The sequence below is a fragment of the Ranitomeya imitator genome, chromosome 3 (assembly GCF_032444005.1).
Source record: "Ranitomeya imitator isolate aRanImi1 chromosome 3, aRanImi1.pri, whole genome shotgun sequence".
Taxonomy (NCBI): domain Eukaryota; kingdom Metazoa; phylum Chordata; class Amphibia; order Anura; family Dendrobatidae; genus Ranitomeya; species Ranitomeya imitator.
Genome location: NC_091284.1, coordinates 768904271 through 768927371, shown reverse-complemented (window position 1 = coordinate 768927371; position 23101 = coordinate 768904271). Strand labels below are relative to the sequence as shown.

Here is a 23101-nt window from a genome sequence, read left to right as displayed (position 1 = left end):
CATAATCAAAGGTGCAGAGCATATATGGCACAGCATTATAAGGAGCATCTATGGGGCCATAATCAAAGGTGCAGAGCATATATGGCACAACATTATAAGGGGCATCTATGGGGCCATAATCAACGGTGCAGAGCATTCTATATAGCACAGTTGTATATGGAGCATCTATGGGGCAATAATGAACGGTATGGAGCATCTATTTTTATTTTTGAAATTCACCGGTAAATGCTGCATTTTCTACCCTAGGCTTATACTCGAGTCTATAAGTTTTCCCAGTTTTTTGTGGCAAAATTAGGGGGGTCGGCTTATACTCGGGTCGGCTTATACTCGAGTATATACGGTAATTGCAATGTAAACATTTTTTTAGCATGTTCTGCAAGGTTTAATAAAGGTGAACCTGAACACTATTGCTAGAGCAGACACAGTTGTTAGACCACCAACACCTTCAAACTGCATAGCAAAGCTTCAACTTGGGTGTTAATTCAGCTATTTTTTTTTTCTATAGCAATGCATCATAAGAAATCAACCTATTGTTTGAATCTGATTATTACGGTATGTTAAATGATTTCCTTTTTTTTACATTTATTTTCAATATACAGTACTGAGCAAAGGTTTTAGGAAAAAAAATGCTGCAGAGTGAAAAAGCTCTAAAAAATAGAAGTGGTGATCATCATTAACCTCAAATAGTAACAGCTGTGTAGGAGGCTTAAAAATGGGGTAGATACTGCCAAACTCTGCCACAAAGGTGAGGTTGTGGAAGACAGTTTCAAGTCATAGGTCATAAACCATGCCAAGAAAGCATGGCAAGAAGACACAAGGTACTTATACTACATCATCAAGGTTTCTACTAACAAACAAAGATTTCAAAGAAAATTGGGGTTTCAAGATGTGCTCTTCAAAATCTTTTGAAGAAGCACCAAAAAATAGGTAGTTGTGGACCATAGATTCAGTGGCTGGCCAAGAAACCATAGTGCAGCACATGGAAGACACATTATAATTACTTCCCTTTAAAATCAGAAGACGTCCAGCAGTGCCATCAGCTCAGAACTGGCAGCAACCAATGAGGCCCAGCTACACCAATCACTGTTCACAGAAATCTGGCCACAAGTGGAAGAATTGTGGCCAAAAAGCCATACCTTCAACATGGAAACAAAGACAAGTGACTCATCTATGCACAAAAACATAGGAACTGGGGTGCAGAAAAATGTCATCATGTGCTCTGGACTGATCTGTCAAAATGTGAAATATTTGACTTTAAAAGAAGGAAGTTTGTTTACCGAAGTACTGGAGAGCTGTAAAACACAGAGTTGTCTTCGGGAACAGTGAAGCATGGTGGAGGTTTGGGGCTGAATTTGAGCAAATGGAGTTGAGGATTTGGCCATGAGTGTCCTCAAGGCTGAGAAATACAGGTAGATACTGATCAATCATGCAATAGGGAGGCATCTGATTGGCTCCAAATTAATTCTGCAGAAGGACCACAACCCCAAACATACAGCCAATGTCAATAAGCATAAAGAATAATGAGTCCTGGAAGTGATGATACGGCCCCCACAGAGCCCTGATCTCACAATTGTCGAGTCTGTGTAGGATTACATAAACAGACAGAAGGATTTGCGTGAGCCTACATCCATAGAGTAACAATAAAAATGGAATCTAAAGCCTCATCACTGTAAACACATATATATCTATAACATCAAAATGGTATAAATTGAATTAATGTATTAATCAAAATATATAAAAAGCAAAAATTACCAGAAAAGGCTAAAAATAACCAATTAAAACCTTTTTGGACAGTTTGGCCATCAATTTGCAAAACATAGGCTTAATACATTTTATATAATAAAGTTTCTAAAGGTAATAAATATTATGGAAGGTAACAATACTGTCCAGTTGGTGTTTGACAGACATGGTTTATGTATGTTAGTATAGGCCTTTATTTTGATGTCAGTTGGCTTACCCTCCCTTCACAATGTCCTTTGTGCTTTAAATTCAGTCTAGTGCCAGTTTGAACACTACAAGATCCCCAGGAATGGGATCTGAAGAGATCACTGATTGTATTCTAAAAAGGGTGGTCTCTGATGAGCTGAGCACGCAACCCCTTTAATGGAAACTTGCAGGTGATCCCTGCTGTCTGAACCATTGGCATTATGAATCAGAGACCAGCTCCATTATTACCGATGCATCGTTTCAGAGAAAACATACCCTGAGCAGTGATCCGGGAACAAGGTGACCAGCCATGTGGGCAGGCCCTTGCCTGCCTCTTCCTGCTCAATTATGTTTGAATGACAGGCGTCTCCCTCTGTATGTCCTAAAACTAAGATAAAAAAGAAGGATAATTCTCACTGGAAACTGAGAGTCCCCATATTGCCTGTTGCTGCTGGCGAGTGTCCTGCTAAAAGACTAGCTTCGGAAAACTATACTAGAAAAGGGCATTTTTGGCCATTATTGAATATTTTTAGAGCCGAGACTTAATTTTCCCAAATTTGCAAGGCATTAATGACAACAATATATTAGGCAACGATGTCTAATTTTAATTACAGTTAACTAATAATTTTACTTGATTACTGCACTTTGAGAGCTTTGTCTAATAAAAGATTCGCTGCATATTACAAACATTTCTGTGCTTCAACGGGAGAACATTTTTCCCTGACTCATATTCACAGCGTGCCGCTACTTCTTTTATCGCACACTCTACAGACACGAGGATCTGTCATGGTTTAAGCTAAGCATGACTTATTAGGTCACCAGCTCTCATAAGTCTATTTCTACTAATCATATGGAAATTAGGAAGATATGATTTATGCAAATCCATAAATGCTCATAACTGTAGGCTATACAAGCAATTAACACGATGACCATTAATGCCGGGCAAATCAAAATGATAATTATATCTACAAATTAAGTGCAACGGAAAGGGGCAATTTCTCACATTTTCCTTTTTCTGAATTACTGTTCAGCAAGAGACTGCCTTTACGAAAATATGCTGTATACATTTTTCAAATCTGCGAGCATGGGAACATGTTAAAATTGGATGAAATGAAAGGATAACAATGCAGGATCCCCTTCACTCTCTTTTACTTGCATTTTTGCACCACATGAAGGAACCTGCAGCACAGCGATTTTCAAGGCACATTACGAACCAGTCTCTGCTCTCCTACTCTCATGGCATTGTCAGCTCTGCTGTGCTGCCCTTTCCTCCACACTGCCTGTCCAGAGATGAGTCAGTAATCACATTTATGTCTGTTGTGCCCAGATGTTGTTTTGAGCACCATATCTCTGGAAGTACAGCAGTGGCAGTGCTATGAGAGTGCTGATAGAAGGATTTGTAATGTGACCTGTACTGCTGGAACCTTATCTGAAAGGTGTTGCTCATCTGTGCTCTCTAATCATACAGGAGGGTAGACCAGGAGATCAGAGCTGTATCCTTACATCTCACACACTGAAAAACCTAAACTATTGTTGGGGCGTGTTCTTTTTCTGATATGTTGCTGCCTGCTTATGATTGGTCAGCCTCATACAGGAGGAAGAAGTACACGCCCTCAGTGAATATTGTCGGATAACACCTACTTGGACTTGACTTAAAAGTTAACCCATTAGGTGCCAAATACTTTGATTCCCAATACCTCTGCAACAGAGAGGCGAATTAGAAAAAAAAAAAAAAAACCTTTTATTCCACTCTTCAACCATTATTAAATTCTGTGTCCAATGGAACATGAAAAAATTGGTGTAAGGTCCTCTTTAATATGTACTATATTTTACAGGTGAAAGGTTATACAAGCGGTTTAAAATTGCTAAAAGAGTTATATTACAGAAAAACGTTTTTTTCGTTAATTGCATACAATGACATACAGTTCATGGATACAGTAGGAGTTGGTCAAATTTCACTGTGGGAAAGTTTGCAAATGGATAAAATTCACTTAAAAAGTCTAACTTCATAAGGGAAAAAAACCCAGTTATTGGATTTACTTAAAGCGATATAGTAGACACTGAATTCACGTCTTATGTGCTGGACCAAATTACTTAAAATTGCTGAGTAAACAAGAGCGCACCTTTCAGAAACATTTCTGGCACTTGTGATTATCCAAGTCTGGCAAAAGTTTATGGAACAAAAGCCAGACCGCAGCACAAGGGTTATTTTCTCAATTTCCTCTTGACAGATATACATGAGATAGGTAGTAATAATAATAGTAGAAATAATTAAACTAGAAAAAAAAAATAAAGCTGAAAGTATGCTTAGCCTATTAGTTTAAAGTGGACAAAATAATAAAATATTTTGCAAGGATACTATAATTAATTCAGAGCAGAATATTTGCTTACTTAAATCTCTTAGGTTTTCTAGGTAAATTCCTTTATTTTGGCTGCTGTGTGTTTATTTCCTTCCTTATACAGTATGGTCTCAAAAGGAATAAATCACCTTTTTTCATTATTTAAAGCATATATATTCTTGTTTTAATATTTTATTTTGCTCATTGTATATTTTTATAACATTTTCATCATATGAATATAAAAGGAAAGGAGACGTTGCAGCAGAGACCTGAAGATAAAAAGATGTCAGAAAATAACCCATTGAATTGCATGGGCGAGTTTTGTGAGCAGTACTCCTTCTGCATAGATGGGGAAGAGCTGAGCTATCTCCATCACTTATAGTCAAAGACCTTTATAATATAGGAACAGTTTCAGTAAGACTCCGCTTATAATGCGTTCTAGTTGCGCTTTTTACAAGCGTAACACATACTAATTCAATTATAAGAGGGAAGGAGCCCATAATCCCCCAAAAAATTCCAATATAGATAAGAAAAAAAACCCTAAAATATCAAATACCGTATTTTTCGGACTATAGGATTCACCCGACCATAAGACGCATCCCAAATTTTCAGGAGGAAAATAAGAAGTAAAAAAATAATGTGTCAAATGGGGGTCCGTCTTACAGTCCGAATTCAGCTTACCAGGGAAGGGATCGGCACAAGTGGAGGAGTGGTCACAGGGGTCGTTCGGTGGTCCAGCCTTGTGCGATGGCTTCCGGGAAATCCCATCCCAGGCTGGTGTGGTGGCGGTGCTCTGTTGCGGCGGTGCTCTGTGTGGTGGCGGTGCTCGGTGTTGCTGCGGTGCTCTGTGCGATGGCAATGCTCTGAGGGGTGGCTGGGCTCTGTGGAGTGGCGGGCGGCAGCGCTCTGTGGGGCGGCAGTGCTCTGTGGTGGCGGCGGGGCTCTGCTCCACCGCTGCGATGCGGTAGCTCCGGGAAAATGGCTGCTGGGGATGACGCACGCTCAGATTCTGATCTCGGCAACGAGATCTGAATCTGAGCATGCGCCGCCACGGTGGACATTTTGCCGGAGACCAATGCACCGCATTGCAGCAATGGAGCTGCAGGGGCTTCCGGGCTTTGATGAAATGCTGGCGGAGCCCCGCCACCACCACAGAGCCCCGCCACCATTACACTACAGAACACCGCCACCGCCACACCACAACCACACCAGCCTGGGATGGGAGGCTGCACCGGGACCACACTGCAACAGGATTTGTAAGTATATTCCTATCATAAGATGCACCCCCATTTTCCCCAAAAAATTTTGAGGAAAAAAGTGAGTCTTATGGTCTGGAAAATATGGTTATGTATTACTCCAATTTAATCAGAAATCAGACAAATGTGTAAATACAATAAATATTTTATACACAACTACACAATAAAAATGAAATGTAACAGTTATTAGTGTAAACAAGAAACAATTAAAGCAAGGGGAGGCCAATGAGAGACACCAAATAAGGAAGCTAAGAAAACAATACAAAAGGGTAGCCACAAGATGGCATGAATACTACCAAGGAGTTATAATAACAGTTATATATAGGCACATACTGTATACAGTATATACCCTCAAAGTACATTACAATGCAATTCTGCAGTAAGATATACAGGTCCTTCTCAAAAAATTAGCATATAGTGTTAAATTTCATTATTTACCATAATGTAATGATTACAATTAAACTTTCATATATTATAGATTCATTATCCACCAACTGAAATTTGTCAGGTCTTTTATTGTTTTAATACTGATGATTTTGGCATACAACTCCTGATAATCAAAAAAACCTGTCTCAATAAATTAGCATATTTCACCCATCCAATCAAATAAAAGTGTTTTTTAATAACAAACAAAAAAACCATCAAATAATAATGTTCAGTTATGCACTCAATACTTGGTCGGGAATCCTTTGGCAGAAATGACTGCTTCAATGCGGCGTGGCATGGAGGCAATCAGCCTGTGACACTGCTGAGATGTTATGGAGGCCCAGGATGCTTCAATAGCGGCCTTAAGCTCATCCAGAGTGTTGGGTCTTGCGTCTCTCAACTTTCTCTTCACAATATCCCACAGATTCTCTATGGGGTTCAGGTCAGGAGAGTTGGCAGGCCAATTGAGCACAGTAATACCATGGTCAGTAAACCATTTACCAGTGGTTTTGGCACTGTGAGCAGGTGCCAGGTCGTGCTGAAAAATGAAATCTTCATCTCCATAAAGCATTTCAGCCGATGGAAGCATGAAGTGCTCCAAAATCTCCTGATAGCTAGCTGCATTGACCCTGCCCTTGATGAAACACAGTGGACCAACACCAGCAGCTGACATGGCACCCCACACCATCACTGACTGTGGGTACTTGACACTGGACTTCAGGCATTTTGGCATTTCCTTCTCCCCAGTCTTCCTCCAGACTCTGGCACCTTGATTTCCGAATGACATGCAAAATTTGCTTTCATCAGAAAAAAGTACTTGGGACCACTTAGCAACAGTCCAGTGCTGCTTCTCTGTAGCCCATTTCCTGCACACGCCTGTGCACGGTGGCTCTGGATGTTTCCACACCAGACTCAGTCCACTGCTTCCTCAGGTTCCCCAAGGTCTGGAATCGGTCCTTCTCCACAATCTTCCTCAGGGTCCGGTCTCCTCTTCTCGTTGTACAGCGTTTTCTGCCACATTGTTTCCTTTCAACAGACTTACCATTGAGGTGCCTTGATACAGCACTCTGGGAACAGCCTATTTGTTGAGAAATTTCTTTCTGGGTCTTACCCTCTTGCTTGAGGGTGTCAATGATGGCCTTCTTGACATCTGTCAGGTCGCTAGTCTTACCCATGATGGGGGTTTTGAGTAATGAACCAGGCAGGGAGTTTATAAAAGCCTCAGGTATCTTTTGCATGTGTTTAGAGTTAATTAGTTGATTCAGAAGATTAGGGTAATAGGTCGTTTAGAGAACCTTTTCTTGATATGCTAATTTATTGAGACAGGTTTTTTAGGTTATCAGGAGTTGTATGCCAAAATCATCAGTATTTAAACAATAAAAGACCTGACAAATTTCAGTTGGTGGATAATGAATCTATAATATATGAAAGTTTAATTGTAATCATTACATTATGGTAAATAATGAAATTTAACACTATATGCTAATTATTTGAGAAGGACCTGTATAAAGATTGGGTGCAACGTAATGCACAAAAATAAAATCAATAGTGAAAAGATAAAGATGCATAATCAGACATACCCAAAAATTAATAATAGAATGTGTCATGACATTGGCCGCCACCCCATTTAGCAGGGCACATTTATGTCAGTGTGGGCTCACCCAAACAGGTTATAGTACCTTCTCCCATCGAAAAGAGAGGCACAAATCTCTATCCCCTTCAGCCTGAGCTTCAGCAGCCTCCAGCACCAAACAGAAGTATCAACTCCAGGCACAGTTTCTACCAAACAAGCTGCAGCTTCCGCACAGTTCTTTTCAGCTCCCACAGACTGCTCAGCTTTCCTAGCTGACCTATGCAGTCTCCATTCAGACAGAGACCATGGCACATCTCTGTCCCAGCTACCGCTCACATTTTGGCTGAACACTCACCAGCTTCAACACACTTGACTGTTGTGAATTCTGCTTTTGGGTTCCCTCCAGTGGTTGTAGGTGGTAATGCAGTTGTCCCTGAGTTGCAGTCCTGGTCAGGTGTTTCTGCTGATTGCAGTTCTGACTGGGGTATTTAGGTGTGCAGGATTCATTAGTCCTTGCCAGTTGTCCATGGTTCTGGGAGGTTTTGGATCTTTGTCTGGTTCCTCCTGCCTTGCTGCCAATTCAGCAAAGATAAGTGTCTGGTTTTTGTTTCTGTGGCACACATGCTGTGTGCTTTATAATTCTGTGCTATTCATTTGTTTTCTCTTGTCCAGCTTAGACTGTGTCAGTGTTTTCTCAGTCTTGTTGGATTCTCTGGAGTTGTAGATATATGCTCCACATCTTTAGTTAGATGGTGGAGTTTTTTGTATTTTCTGCTGTGGATATTTTTGGAAGGATTTTAATACTGACCGCTTAGTATTCTGTCCTATCCTTTCCTATTTTAGCTAGAGTGGCCTCTTTTGCTAAATCCTGTTTCCTGCCTGCGTGTGTCTTTTCCTCTACTACTCACAGTCAATATTTGTGGGTGGCTGCCTATCCTTTGGGGTTCTGCTCTGAGGCAAGGTAGAATTCCTATTTCCATCTATAGGCGTATTTAGTCCTCCGGCTGTGTCGAGGTGTCTAGGATTTGTTAGGCACACCCCACGTCTACTTCTAGTTGCGGTGTTAAGTTCAGGATTTGCGGTCAGTACAGTTTACACCAACTCCAGAGAAAGTTTCATGCGGCTCCAAGGTCACCGGATCATAACACTTGACTATGCTCCATCCAACAGATTGACACACAAGGTGAACACAAGCCCTGGTATTTACTCAAATCAAGTCAGGTACATCTAATCAAGGCCTGCAGTGCTAAAATTCAACCCCGGCCTACCTGGCTTTGCTACATCACATTGACAATGAGTGAGGGTTTCTGTAGAACCCTATTCTTTAGATCTGGAGCCCTGTTCTTGGGATCACTGGGAGTCCTGTTATGATCTGGTGGCCTAGGAGCAGCATAAGACGTACTCTGGAGAAGGTGGTACCTGTACTGACCGCAAACCCTGAACTTAGCAACGCAACTAGAAGTAGCCGTGGGGAGTACCTAACACTCCCTAGACCCCTCGACACAGCCTAAGAACTAACTTCCCCTAAAGACAGAAACGGGAAAACTATCTTGCCTCAGAGAAAATCCCCAAAGGATAGACAGCCCCCCACAAATATTGACTGTGAGAGGAGAGGGAAATAACATACGCAGACTTGAAATCAGGATTTAGCATAGGAGGCCATACTAGCTAAAAAGAAAGAATAGGACAGAGTACTATGCGGTCAGTATCAAAACACTAGAAAATATCCACCACAGAAAATACAAATCTCCACATCTGACTAACGACATGGAGGGTATATCTGCATCTCCAGAGACACAGCTTGGCTGCAAAAAAAATCCTTCACAGACAAAGCAGGACAATACAAAACATGAAAATGCACAGAACTATAAGGTCCACAGCAGGTGGACAGCAAAAACAAAGCCAGAACTTATCTTTGTTGAAATGAACAGCAAAACAGGAGAGACCAGGTATGGATGTGAATCCTCCAAAAAACAATGGACAACTGGCACAGACTAAAGGATCAAGCAAGACTAAATAGCCCAGTCCAAATAGCAATTAAGTGGACACACCTGATAAATGCTGCGATCCAAAGACAGCAGCACTACCACTCATAACCACCGGAGGGAGCCCAAGAGCAGAATTCACAACAGAGTCCTTGGAGTTGGATACCCAATGATCAGTAAGTTATTCCTTATCCTGTAGATAGGGAATAACTTTTCAATTGTGGGGATACCCCTTTAACTTTAATATAATAAATCTAAAATTAATTAATACAATTTCACCATATTAGCACTCCTGTCTTTAACTCCTTTCCGACGTCAGGCATAACAATATGCTGATGTCGGACTCCTTCCCTTTGATGTGGGCTCCAGCTGTGAGCCCACATCTTTCCCAGTACATGTCAGCTGTTTTGAATTTAACTTGCGCTTCCAGCCATGGGGCCGGAAACCCGCCCACCGGTGACCCCCGTCACCTGATCACGGGTTACCGGTTCATTGGCATGACAACCAGAGGTCTTCTGGAGACCTCTATGGTTATCACTGCTAGATTGCAGAGAGCGCCACCCAGTGGTCAACGCTCATAGCAAGTGAGAAATTCTATTACATAGAGGCGATCTGATCATCACCTTTATGTAGCAGAGCCGATCGAGTTGTGGCAGCTTCTAGTCTCCCATGGAGACTGTTGAAGCATGCCAAAAGTTAAAAAAAAGTTTTAAAAAATATTAAAAAATTATAAAAGTTCAAATCACCCCCCTTTCACCCCACTCAAAATAAAACAATAAAAAAAATAAAATAAAACCTATACATATTTGGTATTGCTGCATTCAGAATTGTCCGATCTATCAATAAAAAAAGGATTAACCTGATTGGAGTACTGAGAAAAAACTAAAAATGCCAGAATTACATTTTTTTGGTTGCCGCAACACTGAATTAAAGTGCAATAACGGGTGATCAAAAGATCATATGTGCACCAAAATGGTATAATTAAAAACGTCAGCCCGGCACGCAAAAAAATCAGCCCTCACCGAAGCCCATATCACGAAAAATGGAGACACTACAGGTATCGGAAAGTGGCACAATTTTTTTAATTTATTTTTTTAACAAAGTTTGGAATTTTTTTTCACAACTTAGATAAAAAAGAACCTAAACATGTTTGGTGTCTATGAACTCCTAATGAATTTTAGCATTTAGTGAACCTAGTAAAAAAGCCAAACAAAAAACAAGTGTGGGATTGCACTTTTTTTGCAATTTCACCGCACTTGGATTTTTTTTCCCATTTTCTAGTACGCGACATGGTAAAACCAACGGTGTTGTTCAAAAATACCACTCATTCCGCAAAAAACAAGCCCTCACATGGACATATTGACGGAAAAATAAAAAGGTTATGGTTCTGGGAAGAAGGGGAGCAAAAAATGAAAATTCAAAACTGAAAATACCTCTGGTCGTTAAGGGGTTAAGTGAAATATGATATTGCAGGTCAAGGGCGTGTGCTGCCCAAAGGCTGCTTTCACACATCAGTTTTTTGCCGTCAGTCACAATCCGGCGAATGTTGAAAAAAATGGATCCATCGCAGATTGTGAAAAACTGATGCGACGGATCCGTTTTTTTGCCGGGTCCGACTAGCTGATCCAGCTAATTGGATCCTAAAAAAATCAGAGCATGCTCAGTTTAAAAAAATGGAATCAGTCACCAGATTTTGTCATTTGATGGATCCGGCGCCCATAGGCTTTCATTCTAGCAAACGACGGATGGCGACGGATCCATCGCTGTCCATTTTTTCGACGGACACAAAAAACGTTACTATGTCCATTTTCTACGGCCGCCGGAAAAACAATTCAGTGAAAAACGAATAAAACGTGAGGCCATCCGTCGCTAATACAATTCTATGAGAAAAATAGACAAAATCCGGTGACGGATTCCATTTTTTTTAAACTGAGCATGCTCCGATTTTTTTAGGATCCAATTAGCTGGATCAGCTAGTCGGATCCGGAAAAAGACCGGATTCGTCGCATCAGTTTTTCCCAATCTGCGATGGATCCGTTTTTTTCAACATTCGACGGATTGTGACTGATGGCAAAAAACTGATGTGTGATAGAAAGCAGCCTAAAGCAATGGACAAAAGTGAGCATGTTTCTGGGAAATAAAACAAACAAACATTTTTTCTACTTTTACACCCCATTTGATGGATTTACCCTGATTAGCAGGTTTGTTGGTCATACTTCAGATTCATTAGTTTAAAAAAAAAGTCACTAAAACAATTGAAAAGCAAAAAAATAATCAGCATCTTAGTTGTCAAGCAAAGAAACATTTCGAAAGTACAGTATCTCAAATAAAAATGGGAAGGGAAATATAAAACAAATCAACATCTGGTTACATTGTAGTTTTCCAGCTGAGATTATCTAAAGTTTCTGTTTTGCTCATAGTAAATGCTCCAGTTAAACACTTTTTTCCCTGTATTGATTTGGCTGTTAAATCTTTCTGTGCTATACATTTCCCACACAAGCTATTTTACAAGATCCAGTATAGATTTTACATCCCCAACTCCAGACATAACAACTTCAAGATTATGATGGCTGTTATGAACATAAAGTACAAACATAGTGGGAAATATTCTGTACCTGCAGCAGATAACGGCTTTACAAGAAAGCGCCAAGTCTAAGAAGCACTGACGGACTTCAAATGAGAGCGCGTACTTCAGGGTCTGCCCATCGATTATTAAGGCTATGTCGTTCTCTTTTCCAAGCGAATCTCCCAGGTCAGTGCAGTGATTTGTTAATGTTTCTCTTGTTGCCTTGAAAAGAACAATACAGAGAATTCAATTTAGCGGTAGTAATTGATTAATCACTTTATGACTGTTGAATTATTGCGGGTGGTCAACATTTTTTATGAATCATAGAATATATAAATATATGAAACACATTCATATCTTCTTAGAATCTAAAGATTATTTCCCTTAGTCAACGAAATTGTAATGTAAAAGGGAAGGAGGATAATTATGGGACAGTCTCTGTCTGTGCTGTTGTGAAAAGTGAAGAGGGAGCAGGAGGAGCAGAGTCATCTAATTGGCTTAAATCACATGGGACAGATTTGATATTATGCCAAGAAGAGCCCACCTGCCCAGAAAAAATGAACAAAGATTAACATTTATGTAAGGGATATCTAGTGAAGGAAAAGACTAAAGGTACCTTCACACATAACGATTTCGTTAATGATATCGTTGCAACGTCACGCTTTTTGTGACGTAGCAATGATCCCGCTAACGATATCTTTATGTGTGACAGCGACCAACGATCAGGCCCCTGCTGGGAGATCGTTGGTCGCTGGGGAATGATCAGGACCTTTTTTTTGGTCGCTGATCACCCCGCTGTCATCGCTAGATCGGCGTGTGTGACGCCGATCCAGCGATGTGTTCCCCTGTAACCAGGGTAAACATCGGGTTACTAAGTGCAGGGCTGCGCTTAGTAACCCGATATTTACCCTGGTTACCATTGTAAAAGTAAAACAAAAAAAAAAACACTACGTACTTACATTCCGATGTCTGTCACGTCCCCAGGCGTCAGCTTCCCTGCACTGACTGTCAGCGCCGCCGCCGCTGTAAAGCAGAGCACATCGGTGACGTCACCGCTCTGCTTTACGGCCGGCGCTTACACAGTGCAGGGAAGCTGACGCCGGGGGACGTGACAGACATCGGAATGTATGTAGTGTTTTTTTTTTTTTACTTTTACAATGGTAACTAGGGTAAATATCGGGTTACTAAGCGTGGCCCTGCACTTAGTAACCCGATGTTTACCCTGGTTACCTGGGGACTTCGGCATTGTTGAAGACAGTTTCAACGATGCCGAAGTTGTTCCCCTGATCGTTGGTCGCTGGAGAGAGCTGTCTGTGTGACAGCTCCCCAGCGACCACACAATGATTTACCAACGATCACGGCCAGGTCGTATCGCTGGTCGTGATCGTTGGTAAATCGTTTAGTGTAATGGTACCTTAAGAATATGCAGTACATCTGATTGCACTGCATGTAAAACACATCAACAACTGCCTAAGGTCTCACTTAGAAGTCCAATGTTCTCCCATATGAGAAAAAACGGACAGATTATGTTGGTCAGACCTGGACATCAATCTGCTCAAACTATGAACAAAGTGTCATCAGCTTTTCGCATACGTGGAGAAAAAAAACCCTCAACATTCTCCTTTCTGACAGTCGATGAAAATCAGACCGCACTCGGACCGAGTGAAAGTATGATTTTTTTCATGGACCCATAAACTTGCATTGCCAATTTTGACTGGACAATGGATCAAAATCAGACACTTCGCCAAGATTTTCAAACTCACAGACGTATGAATGGCCCCATAGGTTATTACAGGAACCAAAGCTATCCACGTAAACTACGGATAGCATGTGTACGTGAAAAATGGACATCTGAATGAGCTTTAAGGAGGGATTTTGATTTTTCTTTTGTACCTATAGACACTCTTTGAAACACTGAAACATACATGACACGAACCATATAAAAAATCATCAGCGTTTCATCAAAAAAAATTTGGGACGATTTTTTTCTTACTTGTCATTGGTGTGCAATTCGCTATTTTACATAATTACTATCAATCATTTACAAGATCATTTAAAGTTTCCTATGCTAAAGAATTACAATGTATCCGTAAAAATCTGATGCTGTACATATGGATTCCGCTTGGGTTTTTTGGCGCACACACAGACTTGAACATGTGAGTCTCATACGATTTACGGAAGAAACCAGTGTAGGTTGTGATTTTTTTCATACTCAGATTTGGTCAGTTAGAAAAAAGTGAATCTACACTGTTCTATTGATTAACATTGGTCCGAGTGCAGTCTGTTTTTTTACAGACCGAACACGGACTGAAAATACGGTTATGTGGACATGCCATTACTATGTGAAACTGTTGCTAGGAGGATAAGGATGATTTTACAGTCTCTGCTTCTACCTGTGTGTAAGATTCATGCTGTGAGAGGGGAAGAGGGAGGACCAGAAGAATCTTCTACATGGCTTAAACCACAAAAGACATCATGCCAAGAAGAGCCCACCCTCTCAGCAAAAAATGAAAAAAAAGAATATTTACAGAAGAAATACACAGTATAGTCATGGTTGAAAGTGTTGGCACCCTGGAAACTGTTCCAGAAAATGAACCATTTATCCCAGAAAATTACTACAATTACATATGCAAATTGCCTCTTCAGATAAAAAAAAAGAGGACTTGAACTCTATAGCACCACCTGTTGGAAGTAGCGATCCTACAAGTCACAATCAACCCTTTAACGAGTCTTGCAATATGACTTAGGCTAAAAGCCAAATCAGTATCTCAATTCGCAAACACGCTGTTTCGGGCTGTTGGCCCTCGTCAGTGCGAAGCATGAGAACGGATTTGGCTAGATGGGAGGCTCTGGACTGAGGTCTAAGGGGTAAGGTTTCTACTTGTGGAGAGTGACATGCCAGCTCTGGCTTGTCAAAGTAAGGAGGCTTATTCGCCATGCAATGCTCCTCTGAGAAATTTAATATGCAAATTGCCTCTTCAGTCACGACACATGCATGGAGAGCCCAACAAACTGGCTTTCCATGTGGAGCGCCCCCAAGGGCTAGGGGTACTTGGAGTTGGGCCCTTTTGTTCTCAAGGGGGATGTCACTGTGGCTGACCTGATCCATGGCCCTAAGGGCGTCCGTTGAAAATGGGGGGAAAGGTCTTTAAAGGGATAATATTCGTGACGCCACCTGTGGTATTCGGTTAGGGTGACCGACGCTGCTTAGGGGTCCGCTGGGGTGATGGAATGGCAGCTAGATGGTATACCTTTCCACAGGTGAAGTATGTCCCCAGGGCTTCCCAGAGTGTAGATGGTGGATGGTGTGAGGAGCAGTGAAGAACGAGGACACAAGGGTGCAGTCTCTTTACCTTTTTACTGAGGGCTTCAGCATCCACAGTCCAGAGCACCAGATCACAGGGTAGGTAGAGTCCGGCCGGTCTGAAGACAAATCCAGAGTCTCCTTTTCCAGGTGGAAATCAGTAGCCTTCCTCTAGCGCCTGAGTGTTGTAGTACCTCCCTGCTGAGCTTCTCGGTGAGGTCGTCACAACTATTATAGATGTTAAGTCTCTTTCTCTCTGTCCCCGATGGATAGGATAGGACAAACCCGTATGACTGATGGCCTGAGGCTTTTTACAGGGACCTGATCATGCCCCAGCCCCCACAAGTTGCCACTGTGCCTCCTGGGTATAAGGTCGGGCAGCCAACGTGAAATTAACTGTCCTGCCAGTCTCTGAAGTAAAGCGTAGAGAACCTTACTTCCTCGGTGTTCTGGCTACCGGCTTCTGCGCCTCAGAAAGGAGGCAGCCTTTTACAGAGCAGAACTCCTTCTGGTTTCCTCTCCTTTTGCTATTACATTGTTTCTCACTCACTACAAGACAATTCCCTTCTGATGTCTCTTTCTTAGGATGCTGCCGCATGTGGGGCAGGCGCAGCTCCGTGGACCCTCGTCCTCTGCAGACCTCAGTCTGCATCTGGCTCTCTCCCTCTCCAGCCAGCTTCTCTCCCCCTTTCCTATCCAGACTACCAGTTTTACCTAATTGTGAGGAGTGCCCTAATAGGTAGAAGCATGGCTCCCCCTGGCGGCCTGGAGTGTGAAGTGTGTTGTGTGGTTTGTGATACCTGGTAGGGTGATCTCCTTTATTGTCTTCAGATGTAACATCACTCCCCCTGGTGGAAGAGCGACATTACTGCAATGACCAGGACCCTGGGGCACTGCACATGCATGTGCTGTGACTATCACACAGCCGCGACACATGCAGCTGTGGCACTGATCAGCTGGTGCGATCCAGGAAGCCGGGTTCCCTCTGCACCTTATTTGGCAAGCGCTATAGCTTGCCGAATAAGAGGGAATCTGAACATCGTCGAAGATCTTGATGTTCCATTGTCTACGGTGCGCAACATGAATCAATAAGTTTACAACCCTTCGCACTGGAGGTAATCTCCCTGGAAGTAGACAGGAAGGATAATTTATTGAAATATTGCAACGCAGGATAATCCGGATGGTGGATAAGCAGCCCCAATCAAGTTACAAAGAAATTCAAGATGTCCTGTGGGCTCAAGGTGCATCAGTGTCGGAGCAAATTATCCGTCGACATTTGAATGAAATTAAACACTATGCCAGGAGACCCAAGAAGACCTCACTGCTGACATAAAGACATAAAACAGCTAGACTGCAGTTTGCTAAAATGTACGTGAGTAAGACAAAATTCTTCTGGGAAATAATGTTATGAACAGATGATACCAAGATGGAGTTTTCGGTAAAGCATATCATTCTAGTGTTTACCGAAAACAGAATGAGGTCTACAAGGAAAAGAACACAGTACCTACAGTCAAATATGATGGAGCTTCAAAGATGTTTGGGGTTGTTTTACTGTCTCTGGCACTGGGTGCCTTGTTTGTGTGCAAGGCATCATGAAATCTGAAGATTACCAATGGATTTTAGGTCAAAATGTAGTCTTCAGTGTCAGAAATCTGGGTTTGCATCCTATTTCATGGGTCTTCCATAAGGACAATGACCTTAAACATACTTGAAGTAGCACCCAGAAATGGATGGAAACAAAGCACTGGAGAGTTCAAAAGTGGCCAGCAATGAGTCCGAATTTAAATCCTATTGAACATCTGTGGAGAGATCTTACAATTGCTGTTGGGAGGAGGCACCTTCAAATATGAGAGATCTGGAGAAGTTTGATTAGGAGCGTCTAACAGGTCTGTAGGAGCCAGAACTCTAAATGGTTGGTAGGGGATCAAATACTTATTTCTCACTGCAAAATGTAAATACTGTACATGTTTATAATTAATACAATGTGATTTTAACCTGCCCTTAAAATTATAGACTGTTCATGTCTTTGTCAGTGGGCAAACTTACAAAATCAGCAAGGGATCAAATACTTATTTCCCCCTCTGTAGGTAAGAAAAATGCTCAAATTATTGTAGCGTGGCTAATGGTCGCGTAGTCGATGGGAGGTATGTGTCGCAGAGATGGCTTGTCTCTGTGATTTAACCTGGAGTATTTTCTCTAGTGCATGAAAGCACTAAGAGGTTCATTTGTTGCACCTGGGACCAGGTTATGGATAGCTGTGAGATATGGGTGGGTCTAGCTATCCACATACCTACCTCTGGGGTGTGGTTAACGGCCTACATAATGGAGGCTGTTGATGTGATCTAAAGGCCGTTTGTTTTCTGTTTTGCATCTGGGTTGCAATAAACCAGCATGAACTTTTAATGGAACAAGCTTCCTGTCTTCTTCCTGATGCACCCAAGTGAGTGCAACTCCTACAATATAAAGTCTGAGTATTCCCAATCACCTAAAATATGCCATAAATGTATGATAGATGTGGGTCCTATCTATGAGATCTACATGATGTCTAAAACCTTGGGTGTCCAACCCATGCCCCACCTGGCATAGAGTCCTCCACGTTCATAAAGCAGGTGAGTATGCATGCTGACTATACTATTTACATAGCTCCAATGTAATGAATACCTCGTAGGAAGGGACAGGGATCAGGGGGACATTTTTTCTAGTCTTAAGTTTAACTCAATACCAAAAAAAGCACCTAGTCTAGTTTTTTTTGTGGGGAAAAAAAGAGAGTATTAGTCAATCAGGAGTGCTATTAAGGTTAATTTAATTAATCCATACATTCCTTCAAGTGGAAAAGTGGTAAATATAGTTGGTAGGAACACCCTCTAATGCTACAAGCATCATTAAAGATGAAAATACGGTTGCGCTGTAGGACGGGAGAGTTACGCTTCTGTTTGTAATGTTTGACTTGAGCGATTTTCTGCTTTCCTGTTATAACAAGTCTAGACCATAATCATTCTTTCAACATTTCAGTCTGTAAAATCCACAACTCCAGTGGATCGTATGATAAAGTTTCACATTCTTTTGATCATTTGAACTTGTTCAGCGCTAATTTTGCTCTTGGTGTTTTAGGTGTATGGGGAAACTTTGTTCGTTTCCATGCTCTATGTAAACAGTTGAATTTTGCCAGGCGGCCTCTGTTATGCCACCGTAGAGCGCTGTTGTAAATCCACGTAAAAGAGTATAATTTGTTGACAGGCAAAGTACTGAAATATCCTGAAGGAAAGATCATGTGTGGTCCCAGCTGTGCAGTCAATTTCAGGAACCACTACATTTAAAGCTGCACCTAGAGCTCCAAGTCCTTCACAATGAAACAAGGCAGTGCTCACCCTAGACTTGCCTGCAAATTATTATATATTATTTTATAGAAATGTATGATTAACCAAAAAATAGTTATTTAAAAAAAAAACATTAAAAATAATAATAATTACTGGAGAACAATGGAAAGAACAAGGCGAAGAGGAAGACCAGCAACCCGATGACTTGATACAAATCAAGATAATGGCGGAGAAGACCCTGGTGGACCTATCTAGGTTTGACCTTGATGGATCATTCTACAGATTGTTTGTCCATCAAGTCGCAATGGCTTGAGATCAAGCTGAAGGCCGTTACAAATAATTTGGATGCCATTTTCTGATTTATAGCTACATCATGAATGTATCCAAGTTTTGACAACTTAAAGCGTTGTCTCCAATCGAGAATCGTATCACTGGTGTGGAGAAGATGGAGAAGTTAGTTTCTCCATCTTCTCCATTGTTTCTGTACGTGTACATCAGACTGCACTGAATGACATCCGCGTGAAGTCCAATGTTTCACTTGCACCCATAGACTTCAATGCGTGAGTGCAATCTGAAAATCACAGATCTGGACTGCCCCATAGTATAACATTGGGCCAAGTGCTATCCGATAAAACATCACACAGCACTCGTACAAGTTATACACTCGTGTGAGCGAACCCTAAAGGTTCCCCAGACCCCCCCCCCCCCCAAACTGTCACTATGTAATTATTGCTATCATTATACCCTTCCTAAAAAGCACTTTATTGCCTTACTGATTATTAGATATGCAATAAAACAATATGCAGTGCCGATATGCTAATTAGTAGGTGACTAATTGTGAGCACATTATTTTTTGCAGACTAGTCATCACAGGAAACAGGAACACATGGGCTACTTGCACAGTGAACAAGTCTGTATGATCATGTTCACACACCACCAAGAAACCTGAAGACACAAAAGAGAATAGTAAAACCAAAAACACTCAGTTTGAAAAAATGTTGCAGTAATCCGCAAGTGCTAGTAAAAGATGTAAAAAACAGGGTATTTGGTTGATACGTTTTTTGCAAAAAATGTATACTAAGCTGCTCTACCAATCTTCACGTTGCCCATGTGTTCCTGTTTCCATAATTGTTCTCTTGTGTCTACAAGACTGGGGAGTTCCACCACTCCTCTTGGGCTATCTGCACAAAAGCTGTTCTACCCTGTATGCACACATGGATTTTTCCTCTCTGAACCCTGTTCACACAGGTTATATACAGATGATCAGGTTTTTAAATACATCAGATAGGGATTGCATACATTAGTTAGGACTGCTCTGATAAGGGTATACCGTGAAGATTGGTAGAGCAGCTTAGTATACATTTTTTGCAAATAACGTATCAACCAAATACCCTGTTTTTTTACATCTTTTACTAGCACTTGCGGATTACTGCAACATTTTTTCAAACTGAGTGTTTTTGGTTTTACTATTCTCTTTTGTGTCTTCAGGTTTCTTGGTGGTGTGTGAACATGATCATACAGACTTGTTCACTGTGCAAGTAGCCCATGTGTTCCTGTTTCCATAATTGTTCTCTTGTGTCTACAAGACTGGGGAGTTCCACCACTCCTCTTGGGCTATCTGCACAAAAGCTGTTCTACCCTGTATGCACACATGGATTTTTCCTCTCTGAACCCTGTTCACACAGGTTATATACAGATGATCAGGTTTTTAAATACATCAGATAGGGATTGCATACATTAGTTAGGACTGCTCTGATAAGGGTATACCGTGAAGATTGGTAGAGCAGCTTAGTATACATTTTTTGCAAAAAACGTATCAACCAAATACCCTGTTTTTTACATCTTTTACTAGCACTTGCGGATTACTGCAACATTTTTTCAAACTGAGTGTTTTTGGTTTTACTATTCTCTTTTGTGTCTTCAGGTTTCTTGGTGGTGTGTGAACATGATCATACAGACTTGTTCACTGTGCAAGTAGCCCATGTGTTCCTGTTTCCATAATTGTTCTCTTGTGTCTACAAGACTGGGGAGTTCCACCACTCCTCTTGGGCTATCTGCACAAAAGCTGTTCTACCCTGTATGCACACATGGATTTTTCCTCTCTGAACCCTGTTCACACAGGTTATATACAGATGATCAGGTTTTTAAATACATCAGATAGGGATTGCATACATTAGTTAGGACTGCTCTGATAAGGGTATACCGTGAAGATTGGTAGAGCAACTTAGTATACATTTTTTGCAAAAAACGTATCAACCAAATACCCTGTTTTTTACATCTTTTACTAGCACTTGCGGATTACTGCAACATTTTTTCAAACTGAGTGTTTTTGGTTTTACTATTCTCTTTTGTGTCTTCAGGTTTCTTGGTGGTGTGTGAACATGATCATACAGACTTGTTCACTGTGCAAGTAGCCCATGTGTTCCTGTTTCCATAATTGTTCTCTTGTGTCTACAAGACTGGGGAGTTCCACCACTCCTCTTGGGCTATCTGCACAAAAGCTGTTCTACCCTGTATGCACACATGGATTTTTCCTCTCTGAACCCTGTTCACACAGGTTATATACAGATGATCAGGTTTTTAAATACATCAGATAGGGATTGCATACATTAGTTAGGACTGCTCTGATAAGGGTATACCGTGAAGATTGGTAGAGCAGCTTAGTATACATTTTTTGCAAAAAAACGTATCAACCAAATACCCTGTTTTTTACATCTTTTACTAGCACTTGCGGATTACTGCAACATTTTTTCAAACTGAGTGTTTTTGGTTTTACTATTCTCTTTTGTGTCTTCAGGTTTCTTGGTGGTGTGTGAACATGATCATACAGACTTGTTCACTGTGCAAGTAGCCCATGTGTTCCTGTTTCCATAATTGTTCTCTTGTGTCTACAAGACTGGGGAGTTCCACCACTCCTCTTGGGCTATCTGCACAAAAGCTGTTCTACCCTGTATGCACACATGGATTTTTCCTCTCTGAACCCTGTTCACTCAGGTTATATACAGATGATCAGGTTTTTAAATACATCAGATAGGGATTGCATACATTAGTTAGGACTGCTCTGATAAGGGTATACCGTGAAGATTGGTAGAGCAGCTTAGTATACATTTTTTGCAAAAAACGTATCAACCAAATACCCTGTTTTTTACATCTTTTACTAGCACTTGCGGATTACTGCAACATTTTTTCAAACTGAGTGTTTTTGGTTTTACTATTCTCTTTTGTGTCTTCAGGTTTCTTGGTGGTGTGTGAACATGATCATACAGACTTGTTCACTGTGCAAGTAGCCCATGTGTTCCTGTTTCCATAATTGTTCTCTTGTGTCTACAAGACTGGGGAGTTCCACCACTCCTCTTGGGCTATCTGCACAAAAGCTGTTCTACCCTGTATGCACACGTGGATTTTTCCTCTCTGAACCCTGTTCACACAAGTTATATACAGATGATCAGGTTTTTAAATACATCAGATAGGGATTGCATACATTAGTTAGGACTGCTCTGATAAGGGTATACCGTGAAGATTGGTAGAGCAGCTTAGTATACATTTTTTGCAAAAAACGTATCAACCAAATACCCTGTTTTTTACATCTTTTACTAGCACTTGCGGATTACTGCAACATTTTTTCAAACTGAGTGTTTTTGGTTTTACTATTCTCTTTTGTGTCTTTAGTCATCACAGGAGTTGAACCCCCGTGGTCATGAATAACACGATTTTAAAGAGTGGCATCACCGCTGACTCTTGCAAATCTCTGACTCCCCGACAATATGCAGTAAGTCGGGTTTACCCAACCAGGCTTTACTTGCACCTAGTGCTTGAGAAGCTGCGGTGATGTAGGACACAGCGAGCTGGGAGAATTGCATAGCCAGAGATAACAGCTGTAAGTCCTGCATCAACACTGCCCTCCCACTCTGAAGCTAGGGAGCGTACACCTGGCTTACTGCGCGTCATCAGGGAGGCAGAGATTTTTGGAAAAATTCACTGTGTGTTGCACGGTTAGGACTTTTACCATTGTTTGTTCTGTGTTTTGTTCTTTTTTTTTTCCTTTAACTTCATTTTCGTCTGACCACAACGAAAATATATTTTCAAGTATTATGCATCTAGCAAGAGAAGAAAATAGACCCCACAGTGTACCCAGTCATAGAAAAAAGAAAGAGCTGTTTCACGGGGAAAACTGAGCTCTGAACTGAAAGGTCCACAAGCTAGGATATCAGGGAAATCTCAATATTAGTGGCCATTTCTTATAACAGGTTTGATAACTATTTGGTTTTTTTTAGCATTGATTAGGGTCTGTTCACACTTGTATTATGATTTTTTTTTCTGTTCTGTATAAATGTGAAAATGACAATATGTACCAAAACTACAGAAGGGCAAGCAAACCTTAGCATAGAATCAGATTCTATGCAGCAGCT

General features: G+C 41.2%; 1 protein-coding gene across 3 annotated transcripts in view; it reads right to left on the bottom strand.

The window, feature by feature from the left end:
* Positions 1-23101, bottom strand: part of ATP8A2 (ATPase phospholipid transporting 8A2) — a 1056467-nt gene that overhangs the window by 553560 nt on the left and 479806 nt on the right. For all 3 annotated transcript variants that reach the window (XM_069759054.1, XM_069759055.1, XM_069759056.1), the window contains one exon: positions 12121-12293. In XM_069759054.1, coding sequence (XP_069615155.1) covers positions 12121-12293 — 173 coding nt within the window. The remainder of the gene's footprint in view (positions 1-12120; positions 12294-23101) is intronic.